This window comes from Oreochromis aureus, linkage group 18, assembly GCF_013358895.1.
Source record: "Oreochromis aureus strain Israel breed Guangdong linkage group 18, ZZ_aureus, whole genome shotgun sequence".
Classification (NCBI taxonomy): domain Eukaryota; kingdom Metazoa; phylum Chordata; class Actinopteri; order Cichliformes; family Cichlidae; genus Oreochromis; species Oreochromis aureus.
Genome location: NC_052959.1, coordinates 2,632,337 through 2,646,232, shown reverse-complemented (window position 1 = coordinate 2,646,232; position 13,896 = coordinate 2,632,337). Strand labels below are relative to the sequence as shown.

General features: G+C 40.8%; 1 protein-coding gene across 6 annotated transcripts in view; it reads left to right on the top strand.

Moving 5' to 3' along the window:
* The window catches only part of si:ch211-207d6.2 (sickle tail protein), an 81,014-nt gene that overhangs the window by 2,573 nt on the left and 64,545 nt on the right, over positions 1 to 13,896 (top strand). For all 6 annotated transcript variants that reach the window (XR_005609061.1, XM_039602250.1, XM_039602251.1 and 3 more), the window contains exon 2: positions 9,905 to 10,103. Coding sequence is in view for 5 of the 6 variants with exons in the window: in XM_039602250.1 (XP_039458184.1) it covers positions 9,992 to 10,103 (112 nt within the window). In the remaining variant the exon portion in view is untranslated. The remainder of the gene's footprint in view (positions 1 to 9,904; positions 10,104 to 13,896) is intronic.

The following is a 13,896-nucleotide window of genomic DNA, read 5'->3' as shown; positions in this document are numbered from 1 at the left end:
GAGGCACATACCTTTGACGTTGCGTGACGAACTCTGTAATCCTCGTCCACACGTAAACGCAAAAAAGGAGTTTTAAATAATCTCCATTTTCGGTGAATCGCAACGCCGTTTACGTGTGGACGAAAAGCCCAAACGCATAGAAACAGCTGCGTTTTCAAAAATACCCTTGTAGGTGTGGACGTAGCGTAAAAGAGTTATTAGTATATTTTATTACTACCTGTAATTTATTGCCGTTTACTTGTATTTGCTTAATTGTTTACTAAATGTTTGAGGTGTGAAATAAACCGCAATGGAGTTTGTAAACAAAATATGGGTGTGTGTGTTTGGAGGATGTGTTTGTGAGGGGGGGTTAGGTGGTGGGGGGGTGCGAACATTTTTCTTGTAAAAAAGGGGGGCCTGGCAAAAAAAGTTTAGGAACTACTGACATAAGATAACAACTGTATGGCTTTGCAGCTAATGCAGCCAACAATGTAGTTTTATGTTGTCTGCCTTTGTCAATTTTGATATTATTTTTCTCTTTTGTGTTATGACTTTGTTTGTGCTGCTTTGGAGGGGAACCGGGACCTGTGTCCAGGTGAAACTGAGAAGGTACCAGAGGCTAGCTTCTAGGCTGTAGGGAGACTCCCAGTACCTGCGGCATGATATTGTTGGCTTCCAATGTTTTCAACTGAAAATACATTGGGTACTGCCACATAATCGCTATTGTCTCCTAAGATAAGTCACTGAATAAACTATGGCTTCCCAGATTGCTTTGACACTGTGCACCAAAAACCCTGCCCAGAAACAGCTAGTGGCACACAAAAGAGAGGCATTGAGCTGACCTAGCCTCTAAACTCCCAGATTCTAATGTCATCTGGCAATTACTGGATAAACTAACACACAATCCATAGATGCCCCCAGCTTGCAGCCCACAGGAGGCAATGGTTCTGGCGCCCTGTGTGACAAAGTGGATGAACAGTCATAAAACTCTCAACTTGTCCCAGAAGTATTGACTTTTGATGATGCCCTCAGGGGTTGGTGCATTGGTGGTTCTTGGTGTCCGGGGCTGGGCGCTCAGGTATGCACCAGCTCACTCCCGGTGGCTACTTGGCGGGGCCTGGTGCCTGTCGCTCGGTCAGGCCTCTTCCGGGGCAAAGGGGCCCTCGGGCCTCCGGCCTCGGGCCTGCAACTCGGTTCACTCTGGCACAGCTGGCTGCCGGCAGAGCCGGGCGGGCACGCCAGTGCAGCCCCTCTGGCTTCTGCTCCGTGGCCACTGGGTGACCCCTCGTCTGGGGATCTCCTCAGCCCTTCCCAGGAGGGTGGCACGGATGCCCCTCTGGTGGTACTCCTTGGGCTCTCGCACTCTGGGGCCTCTGGATGTCTGGAGCCTGGATCTCCTCCATGCCTGCTTCATGCCCTGGGGACGGGGCTATGGGCCTCCACACCCTCTAGCAGACCGTTACATGGGGAAACCTTTTTTTGTATACAAGCGCTGATCCACACAGGTGTGCACACGGATGTTCACTGTTCGTGAGACATAAACTACACCTTTCTTAGCTGCTACTTCAAAGCACATTGTGCGCTGTCTGTCCTGCGTGCTGCACAGCAACTTTCAATATTTAGTATTTACTGCTGTTCACACTTAGCTAGATTAACGTGATGGTGTTGTGTTTAGTATGTTGCTTTGTTTTTGTTTTTGTGTTTTTTGCTTGTCTTCTTTTTCTCTCAACAGGTGACCCAGGAGATTTTTTTTTTCTCTTTGTCTTTGTAAGTGCCCTTTCTCACTGTCCCTTTTCCCTTCTGTTTTTCTTTTCCTTTCTCTCTTTCTTTCTCCCTTTCCTATCCCCCAGTCATGTCTGTCCCATCTGTAACAACTGAAAATAAAATAAATAATAACAACAAAGTTTGATCAAATGGACCAATACGGCAATGCCATGATGATCCATTTGGCAAAATAAATCCATTTGGTATCCTTGTTGGTCTTCAGACAACAATTCTGACGGCTAAAAAACCAAATGGGACAGACAAAAAAAAAAAAAGAAAAGAAGTATTGACTTTTTGCACATTAAGCACATTATTTTCTCTATATATTTATTTGCTATGATTTGCTATTGTCAGAATAACATTGCTGCACTGACTATCCCAGGTTTGTTTGTGTAAACATTATGTTGCCAGCAAAATCAAACATTCAGCAAATTAAAGCAAATATTCAGTCACATGTTACTTTATGTTTTATTATGTTGCAGAATTAACTTATTTGTACATACATACATTGTTTCTTTGTTTTTGGTCTTCATGTATGTCAGGTGTGGGGAAGGCCCACCCAGACATCATCACACCATCATTATGAATGTAGCAGCTAATGGACTGTAGCTAGATAAAAGATGATTAAGTATTGCAAGCTGAGCAGATCTCAGATGGAATATTGAGCCATGACAGAGCAGATTACATGGAGAAATGCATGGGTTGCTGTCTATACAGAGCAACAGGGGAACCATAGCTGAACTGAGCAAAGAGTCCAGAGTGTGGAGAACTAATCAAGTAAATTAAAAAGTGAACTCTGGAGCGGAGCTGCCAGATCAGAAGAGCAAAGCTAAGGCAGATTAGTGTGGACAGTGGACGAGAGAGAGGGTGCAGGCAGATATGGACAAGATGATAAACTTTGACTTTTCTACTTTTACAATCATATATTATAATGTGTTTCCTACTTTGTTGAAGCAATTGTGAGGTCAGTTTGAAAGAGCAGGAAGTGACTGGTTCATTCTTTCACAGTGAGTGCTCTGTTTTTTTATGCCTATTGTAATAGAACTAATACCTCTCTTTATCCAAAGTTTGTTTGCAACTTTTCCATAGCACTCTTCTGCTACAATAATGAAATGCCTTAGATGTTGGTATTGTGTTGTTTGTTGTACCCTTTGTTTATTAGTAGGCTCTAAAGTATATTTTAGCTTAATGCTCTGTAATGAAACAATCTAAAAAATTTAGTCAAATCAATAAAACCTCTAAACCAGGGGTCGGCAACCTTTCTGATGATGTGTGCTATCTAAAATTTCCTCAGAAGTCAATGTGCCATATGATTGCATTAGCAATAAATTTAATAACGCGCTGTATTAACAGTTACAAACTATATAGACCAACTTTATAGAATTATATTAGTTCGCAGATGCTGGCAGCTATCAGCGAATAGTTATCAGCTATTTTGAAACAAAAAAAGACACTTTTTATTAGAGCTGGACGATATGACCCAAAATTCATATCTCGATATTTTTTAGCTGGATGGCGATATAAGATATATATCTCGATATTTTTTTAAAGCCATAAAGTAAGAACAAAAAGAGAGTTCTTAGTCAAAGCTGTGTCCCAGATGTCACACAGGCACTTTTATTAACATGCAGCATAGATGTACATGAAAAAAACTACTCAAAAATAAATTATGAGCATTTATTAAATAATGATGCTCTATAAATAAAAGAAAACTGTGTTGTTTTGTGCATAACAAAGAGCTCACAATTGTGCAGTCAAAATGTAAACTAACAGACGCTGAGCATAATAACAAAGACAGATTTCACAGCTGCTCTGTTCCCAACTTCTACTGCGTGACTGACAGCCTGGAGTTTGAAATCCGCTTCGTAACCATGTCTCTGAACAGGTGCCATTTATGGTCCTTATACACACACAATAAGGTAATATTACGTTGAAGCACAGTAGGTATTACTCCGCGAGGCTCCTCGGTAGCCGTAATGCTCCGACAATCCATCAAGCGGTGCAGCTCCGTAGCTTAGCAAAGTCGTACTAAAACATTGTTTGACAGATTGCTGAGCGCTGTGTATCACATAAAATCGGTTCGCGGTCAGTAAGCACAACCAGAATTCATACAAAAGGCGCGCAGTCAACTTTTGAGAAAATGAAAGGATTTCAGGCCGTGCATGGCGTTAGCGTGGCTAACTCGTTAGCGTAGTTAGCTCGTTAACATGTTGACGCCGTCCAGCCCCACGCACGGGGCGATACGCAGTAACTCATTAACGGAGATTTGCCGTGTCCATCTTGTCGCTGCCTGCAGGTGAAGCGATGGGGGAGGAGGGGGAGTTGTGTTCAGTGAAGGAGAGGCGAGGTCGAGTAACATTGCGTAAAGAGAAAAGTGGACGAAAGAGAGGCAAACTTGCGGCTCTGCAACTATAATTATAACATAACATAGACTATATCGATATAAAGGATATTGTCACATCTTATATCTCGTATAAAAATATATCGATATTTTTAAAAAACTCGATATATCGCCCAGCTCTACTTTTTATCCATAACAAGAACTCCATAAGAGCAAATTAACTATACAACAGAAAATGCAAATGCTATTTATGGTCTCCTCACAACAATGATAAGAAAAATAAACTGGGCCAATGTGGTATATTTGCTAATACAGAGATGCACATGTTAATGTGACCTCTTGTCTCCGAGTGTCCAGCATTCAGATGTCTATCTGAGGACACTCTTCATGTGAGAGAAAATCTGCTCACTCAGATATGTAGAGCCACACACTGTCAATAAGGCCTCTGCAATTTTCTGAAGACAGTTAAACTTGTCAGGTAGTGATGTCCAGCAGGTGAAAATGCAGCTCCATGAACATGCAGACCGGCCCACCAGGTATTATAGGAAAAACCATAAAGCCTTTGAATGAAAACAAACGCTGTTGTGACAGTGATGTACACTGTCTTGTTGGTATATGTATGATTTCTATACATTTTACATCAGATAAAAACTTTGGTTGTAAGATTTGGATAGTATTTGTTAAAAGCGAGACATTTTAAATGAGAATAAGAAAGAAAAGTATTTCTTTGTGCCCCCCTTTCCCTGTTAATGCCCTACCTGGCCCCCTGGCATAACTTTGCTAGATCCGCCCCTGCACAGTTACCAGCTGTCAGCTACACAGAAAAGGATCCTGGTGTTATTTGTCTCTCAGAAACAGTTCATAACTTCCCTTCAACTCATTCATGTCACCTAAAAGGTAAACCTGTTTCTCCATCACCTGTTCAGCTCTGATGATTCAGTAAGGACATCTCCTGGTTTCATCTTCATGTTTCCCTCTCACCACATATCCAAACCGTTATCATGACCAGCAGCTTTACGGCTGTGGCTCCAGCAAACATCAGCTGATAGTAGAAATTAATATTAAATAAATTCTAACAACAGCTGATCAAGCTTAAACGTGCTGCTGTTGTTTAGCGCGACATCCACTGGTTTCCTCTTTCTGGCGCAAAGTGGGCGATGAACAAACATGATTGAAGGTGCGACAGGAGAGGGAGGGGAGAGAATGAGAGAAGAAGAGGCAGCTGACAGCGTAAAGACGCAGAATAACTCCAGCTTTGTGTCTTTTTCTATTCTAGCTGAAGTCCAGGACAAACTGTGTTCCTTTTCACCTCAATACGAAACGCGTAATATTTTCACTGAATACGGGACGATTCCGTTTTTTACGGGACGGTTGGCAACTCTACTAACTAACCTTATGAATAAAATAAAGTTCACTATCAGTAACATCATAGCACCCACCCAACTGTATAGAAACTCCGTCAGGCTAGCTAGTACGCAGTACGAGTTATTGTAACTGACTGTAAAAAGTCAGCACAACGAAAATAAACTCCACCTAAACTTGGTTTATATCTGACCCAGATAGACTGCAGGTCATAACTTCTTACCTGAAGTTCAGTTCACCTGACACTCGGACCGGCGGCCACCTCAGGTCTCTCCTCCTCCTGCCTCCCCTTTCCCTCATCCACCTCTGGCCTCTGTGGAAGCTCCGCCATAGCCACCACCAAACAGTTATTTTTACACATCTGCCAGCATCTGGCCAATCCACCACCTTTCATTGTTTATACTGTTACAAAAACAAAACAAAAAAAAAACAACCATCGGCCCATAAAAACGAAATATGCCCGGTGGGCCCGATGGCCAGTCCAGCTATGGTCGTACCATCAGTTAACCCTTCGCATGCCAGCTGTGGCACACGTGCCCGGGGTTGCCGACCCCTGCTCTAAACATAATCTTATTTACTTTTTCTGTTAAGTCTAATTTGTAATTGGGATAATTATGATGCAGGATTGGCTCAAAATCTTTGCCAAGGTATCAAATCTTGTATTGAATATTTTCATGAGTATTGTATCGAGTCTGAAATTTTTGTATCCTAACAATCCTATTCTGTAATGCTCTTTTTTAGGTGTAGTGGCGATTCCATTATTTGTCAAACCAACCATCCAACAATTTAAAATAAATGACCCACTGCTGCACTGTGGTGATATTTCCTATGTAGGCAAAACAATTCCAATGTCCAAAACTTGAAAATTTATTTAGCCAGTTTGACCAGCAATAAACAAAGATAAATTTTGATTGTTTTCTGCTGCTTCTCCTGCTCCGGTAAAAAAAAACATATCCCGGGGTGGCTATAGCTCAGGAGGCAGAGCAGATCATCTACTGATCGGAAAGTTGGTGGTTCGATCCCTGGCTTCCCCTAGTCTGCATGCCAAATATTTTTGGACAAGATATTAACCCCAAGTTGCTCAAATGTGTGTGAATGGTAGTTAGCACTTCAAAGCATAGAAACAGTGCTTGCATGATTGGTCGAATGTGGCATGTTGTAAAAAGTGTTTTGAGTTCTCCAGGAGAGTAGAAAAGAGCTATATAAGAATCAATTCATTTGCCCACCCCAGTGCATGCTGGTCCTATACCATTCCGTTTACTTATAGAAGATGGCCCTATAGTTCTTCGTGGCTGACTTAAAAAAATAAAAAATATAACAAATACCTAAGTATTCACAGTATTTAGATATCACCCTGGGTCAACACACCTGTATGATTAGTTCGTTACAAGACCTCTGGAGAACTTCAGGACATGTTTTGGAGGCCATTTAGCCATTTGAATCAGCTGTGTTGGATCAAGGACACATCTAAAACCTGCAAGACACCGGCCCTCGAAGCCTGGAGTTGCCCACTCTTGCTATAATTGGTTGTCCTTCTAGAAGTGTTCCGCAGAGCAACACTAGAGTACTGTCAGAGTGACCATCAGGTTCTTGGTCATATATCTGACTAAGATCCTCCTATCCCGATCACACAGACTGGAGGGTAGCCAGCTCTAGGAAAAGTCCTGGTGGTTCCACAGTACAAACCACCATGCGTATTGGGACCTTCCTTGCTGCAGACATTTTTCTGTACCCTTCACTGGATCTGTGTCTCAATACAAGCCTTTCTTAAAGGTCTACAGACAATTCCGTGGACTTCATGGCTTGATTTGTGCTCTAACATGCACTGTCAACTACAGGACCGACAGCTATGTGCTGCCTGTGTGCTGCGTGATTTTTCTAATTAAATGTGATTGCAGGTTTGTGGTGGATGTAAAGATGTGCTGCAGCTGTTTTGTGTGCGCACGTGTGTGTGTGTGTGTGTGTGTGTGTGTGTGTGTGTGTGTGTATTTAAATATATATTAGTGTTGTCAAATTATTAAAATTTTTAATCAGATTCATCACAGGGTTGCTGTAGATTAATTTGATTAATCATGATTAAATATCATTTATTTTTAACCTATATTAATCGTATTTCATTTTGCATGTGCAAACAGACTCAAGCGGATGACTGAGCCACGCGATGGTTTTACCATCATTGTTGCTAACGTCAACGCATAAAGACTGTCGCTTGTCCGTCCATAGTGTGGTTATATTAAATATAAGAGAAAGAGAGAACTTCTACAGTGTTCTACAATTCTACAGTGACCATCAAAACGATGAAAAAATATTGCCATAAAAAGTTTATTTTGCGACAACACGAAACAAACGATAACCTAATATGCAACAATTGACGTTTTCATATCGTCATCCGATATATATCGTTATATCGAACAGCCCTACAGAACATGTTTATTGAACATCTTGGCATTCATGTTTACAAAAAGCTTTCTGTAAACATTTATCCACATTAATGTGGCCCTGTTACTGAGACAAACTAACTTGTTGACATTGTCCGAGAGGAGAGCTGACCGCTTCTTATTTACAGTGTTGCCTGCAACTGAGAACAGTCTCTCACACAGAATAGTGGTTGCAGGAGTGGCCAGATATTTGCAAGCCAGCAGTGCCAGCTTGTCATGAGCTCCTGAATGAGCTACAGAATCAAATGCATGATTCTGTCAGGCAGCAGCTCCTCATCTGATTCATCTGTAAAGGACTCATTTTCTTGGGTGGCTCATCTTCACAAGTCTGTTGAGGTGGGGATTGATCATGCAGCAGTCTTCCAAGTGTGGGCCACACCCTCTCTCTGTCACTCTTGGGGAGGCACTTCAAGTCCTTGAATCGAGCATCCAAAGCTGTTGCAATCTTGAGCCATTCATTGTTGATAAATTTTTCTTGACGGGAGGTTAGGTGTTCTTGGAATGCTGTTTTAAACCTAGTTACATATGCAGAGTCATCATCAGAGGTTTCCATTACACGATGCAAGTGGGAGAGGGCAGGCAGTACCACTGAGCAGGAAACATAGGATTCCCCACCCAGAATCTCAGTTACATACATGCAGTAAAAACACACAAACAGAGGAAGAGATGGAAGAACAACAAAATGGTTATTAAAACAAGAAATGGATTTTCTTTAATCAATTAATTAAAAAATTTTTTTATTTCATTCTTGTGGCATCAGCATCACAAGTTTGTGGCTCTGCTGGATCAATGGCTCCTTCCGCTCCCCCAGGGTTGTTTGTCGTGTTTCCAGCTCTGGGGCGTTGGTTGGAATATGTTTGAATTGGCCAACAATTTTCTGAAACCTGGACAAATCCACTGTCACCAAGACTCACAGTGATGCATCTCTGTAAGATGTGAGTCACACAAGGCATATGCTCAAATGGCAAAGGTTTAGCTGCAGCTGTTATGTTTCGTGGACAATCAATCCCTACAGTTGTTAAGAAATGTTCAGCACATGCCTCTGCGAAGTGACGCTCCTCTGTCTTCATTATTCTCAATGCAAGCGACTTTAATTCCTATGCGCAGTAATTAGTTGTGCAGTAATGTCAAGATAGTTACTGTTACTGTCCAGTAGTCACCTGACAGGGTGACACGTTTGGCTGCAGCTAAATTCTCTTGTTTTTTTCCTTTTCAGTGTCATAGAGCCCATTAATTTTTGACATTATTGTGCTTCTTGTTGGAGCCTTGTACAATGCATCTTGAAAGGTAACTTGCAAAACCTTTGTAAGGGCTGTGTCCTCGACGATATTAATAGTTCTGCAGTTTGTTGCAATCTACTTGCCAGTTGTGTCTGTCAATTTGTCTGAGGTAGACTTACTGAGGCCCCAATGCTCAGTGAGAGTGGTTTGCCGCAAGCTGGGCGACACGTTAGCCAAAGTGCTAGCAGCATCCCCAAGTAGCATATGCGTTGCATTAATGTGATATTTTTACCCTGGAAGTGCTTCAGTAAAAAGAAAATTCCTTCCTGCACAATGTGCATAGTACTTTATGTCGGTCAACTGTTCCGTCTTGTTTTTTTTTAATTAAAATTTTCTATCAAAAGAGCCAATGTGCTGTTTATCATCTTCCATATTGAGTTGACTGGTTCTGCTGACCGTCACTACCAGATCAACTGCCCATTTGCGCATGTGCCAAGATAACTGTATTGGAACAAACTGCCCAAAATGCGTTGACAGGGACATTTCAGGGATTTTGAGTTATTCTGTGGGTGTTCTGCAAATGGTTAATTGCGTTAAAAAATGTAATCAGATTAGTCATGATGATGGATTAATCTGCGTTAACGTGTTAATTTTGACAGCCCTAATATAAATGGATATATATGTTCCTTAACATAAGATTTGATTAGTAGTAGAAGCACTTTTTAAACTTTTTTTTTTTTTTTTTACCATTTTCTCCTCTCTCCCATAATCATAATCTTTTTGCTTTTTTTTCAATCCAGGTAAGGAGTCCCTGGTTTATTGACAGTCCCCAAGGTGCTGGTGTCCCACACTTGGTGAAAGAGCAGAACAGGCTGGTTTCAAGTAGCATGTCTGGTGGAGAGATGATACCCCTATCTGCTGCCTTTACAAGGGGCTCTAAGGCCAGAGCAAGTCTACCTGTAGGCCACTCAAGTGGTCAGACAAGAGGTTGGCCGTTAGGTATGTAGACACATCTAAATAAATCTGTTCAATAACACTGTATGAAACAGTTTACTTCTTAACTGGTTTGGACAACACATATGAATATCCTGCAGAAGCTGTATGGAAAATATGGTCATGAAAATGCTGTCAGGATCCAATTTATAATAAAATACCATATTCCCAGATCACTTCCATCTCTCTTTAAAACATTTATTTTTAGAAGACATAATGATACAATGAACGCACACACACACACACACACACACATTAAAAAAAAACATAGCCGGGGGTGGGGGGAATGTTGGGTAAGCCTAGTGCCTGCCCCGAATCCAGATATATGGGAAGGCTTGCTTAAAGAAGGCATCTGGTGTAAAATCTTGGCCAAATTAAACATCTAGATCATAGAGCATAAAATTTCCACAATGACCACCTCCAGTGTTGTTGGCTGTTGTTTGCCAAAGACAAAGAAAGAAGAAAGGTGGAATGCATCCTCAGACATTATCGTCCGGGTAAGAAAATCACAGAAAGTTGATTCTGTTTATCTGGACTCCAACTCTTTGTGTGGCAAGAGACCTGATGGAAGGGAAGCAAAACCAGGAGCATTGGAGTTGGAAGTTGGTCTACAATTTTATATTAGAAGAGAAATGAATTGGGGTAATCTTGAAGGTAGAACAAGTGAATAGAGTTGTGGAGGTGATGAGATTGTCAGACAGGATCATCAGTTTGAAGCTGAAAACTGAAGAGGTGATGTTGAACGTTGACTGTGTATTCCTCACAATCTGGATGTTGGTTAGAAGTTGGAGAGAGTGGTGACTGGAGTGTTGGGCAGGTGTGGTGTTAAAGTGAGAAGGGGTTTCTCATCACCATGGAAATGATTCTGCGATCATCCACCAGTGCTGAATTCTGTGGACATCGAGGTGTTTTTGCATTGCTGAGGTTACCAGTGCTTTCTTTCTTTCTTGGGATGCACCCGTCAATTTTTCAATTACAGTGGTCCCTCGCTATAACGCAGTTTACCTCGCAAAATGTGTTTTCTGAAATTTTGCATGCTTTTTTTTTTTTTTTTTTTTTTTACAGAGCATTGTGTTCTGCGTCCTGATTGGCTATAGACCACTGTCAATCAATGGTTGCTCTGTTCCCATGTTTTGGACCTGAAAACAGAGTTTGTTGTTTGGTTTCATTCTATAATACTGGACTTATTTTTCTACGAAGGTTTGAACTTTGAGGCTGTTTAAACAAGAGAGAAAATGTTCATGCTTGTCTGAGAAAATTGTATTAAGCGTGTAGTGAGGGGTTTTAAACCCTTAAAACATCTATAATAATTGTAAAAAATAAAGCTGACTAGTTCGCGGATTTCACTTATCGCGGGTTACTTTTAGAATGTAACTCCCGCGATAAACGAGGGGCCACTGTACTGTGGTGCCTTTAAAAAGAGGGTGGCACATGTTAACGAGCTGAAACTCCTAAACTCTTCATCTAATTTGAGTGTAGACTCAAATGAAAGCTGAGAGTGTAAACATTATATCCATGCCCATTATATAACTTATAATTGGAATATGTTTCAGTAAACAGATAAAAAAACAAAACTTGTGTCAATGTCCAAATACGTTTGAACACAGTGTCCAAATGTATTTGGACACTAACTGTATTTGCCTATACAAACCAACAGCCATGTTTCTATCCAGGCACTAGTGAATTGTCCCAGAGATGTACAGTCGTGGGGAGATAAACTTTTGGGCAACCCAAAAGACAAGTTTCTTTTAACTAAGGCTCCTTAGTAAGGTGAAGGCCTGCCTCGCTTTTATTACCTCTCATCTTAATTACCCTAACTCTTTATATGTTGGCTCTGATCAGTTCTTACTTCAGTGTTCAAAATGCAGAAGTTTGCCTTTTGACAGGAAAGAAAAGGTGTGATCACATTACACCTATACTGGCACCCTAACACTGGCTTCAAGTCCATTTCAGTTATCCAGTTTAAAATGTTATTACTTGTTTTTAAGAGTCTCAATGGTTTGGTGCCACGTTACTTAACAGAACTTTTGAAACCCTATGTAGGGTAATTTCCAATAAACCAAGTTCAAAAAAAGGAGTTATCCAGAACTGCCTGTGCACACGGTCAAAAAACCGTGAGACTCCTAACCTCTCTGTCCATGCTCCTCCCCTTCACCCTCACACAGGGTTTCATGCTGCTATTGCACTTACATACTTAAAGTGAGAGGCACCCCTCTTTAGGTTCCAATCCCAAACAGTGACATAACATTACTTTATGTAAACACAACATATATTTTCATATTTATTAATCCTGAAAAGATGACTTATGTAATGAATCTATGAATTATAAAACAAACATGAACTCAATCGTGAATAAAAATATAAAGCAGATGTCTGGTGGCTACACCCTATAACCCTACCAGAGCACTGATTTCCACTTCACCTAAGATGAGATCCAAGTTTAAAAGCAGACGCGATAGCCTTTTCAGTGGTGGCTCCTAATATTTGGAACAACTTATCTTTTTACATTAACTGTCCACTTTCCCAGTCATTTTAAAAGACTTTTAAAAACCTATTTTTGCTTGCTTTCAGGTTTAGTTGAGCAGAATATCCTAGCTTTTTATTCAATCAGTTTTATTTACTACTTTTATTTGATTTTCAGTTCATATTTATTGTTAATTTAGTGACTTTCTATTCAGTGTATATTTTATATAACTTGTACGAGACTTTGGTCAACAGATGTTGTTTAAAACATGCTATATAACTAAACTTTGACTTGACTTGACTTGCGGGTGCACAAAGAAGGACTACATCTTATGCAGAAGGTACAGTATGAAAGAAATAATGGATTGCAATGTGGTGTTGGGGGCTCTGGGTGATAAAGTAAAGTTGAGTTGCTAAGGTAAATTGCCAAGAAGGTGTTTGTTATATCCGCTGGACAAAGTAGGAAGTACAGAAAAAGAAAGCAGTTAGCAAATGAAAAGTCAGGGAGATTAAGGGAGTAGACAGTAGTACTGGGAAACTAGGCATATGGCAGAAAGAAGTGACAACGGCAAGGAAAAAGACTTGAGTGAGTTGTATGCGAGACTGAACACTAAGGAAGAAAAGGACTTGTATCTATTGGCTAGACAATAAGATCAAGCTGTAAAGGATGTGTAGCAGGTTAGAGTGTTTAAGGACAAAGATGGAAATGTTCAAACAAGTCAAGAGAGTGTGCCGAGAAGGAGTACATAGAGGAGTTGATGAATGTGTAAAACTAGGGAGAAATGAATAAATCAGGAAGTGGAGAGGATTAGTAAGTGGGAAGTGAGGGCAGCTATGAAGAGGATGAAAAATGGAAAGGCAGATGTTTCAGATGATATACCTGTGGAAGTCAGGATATGTATTAATTCTTTAACCAGACTGTTTAACACAGTGTTGGAGAGTGGGAAAAAGAGTGTACTGGTTTTCAAGAACAAGTTTGATACTACAGTTCTGCACAAGGGTGAAGAACTTTACATCCAATTTTCTTCCTAACACAACAACAAAGGCATTTGTCTCCCGCACTGGAATCAAACCAGCAACCTTTTGCTTGCTAATCAAACGTGTTAAGCATTACACAGTTGGAGGTATTAGAGTTGTAGCTGCAGAAATCACTTTAAAAACAAGTTTCACTTTATCAAGTTACCAACTGAAGTAACATTAATCCTGGCAGCTAATTTGACTGCTGAGGTTTCTCCTAGCAGCAGTTCTGTTAGACAGACAGTGTTGCAGTGGTTAACTCAGTCATTCCACAGCTAAAAGGCCTGTAGGTCTGAACCTTCCTCGGGTTTTGTGGAGT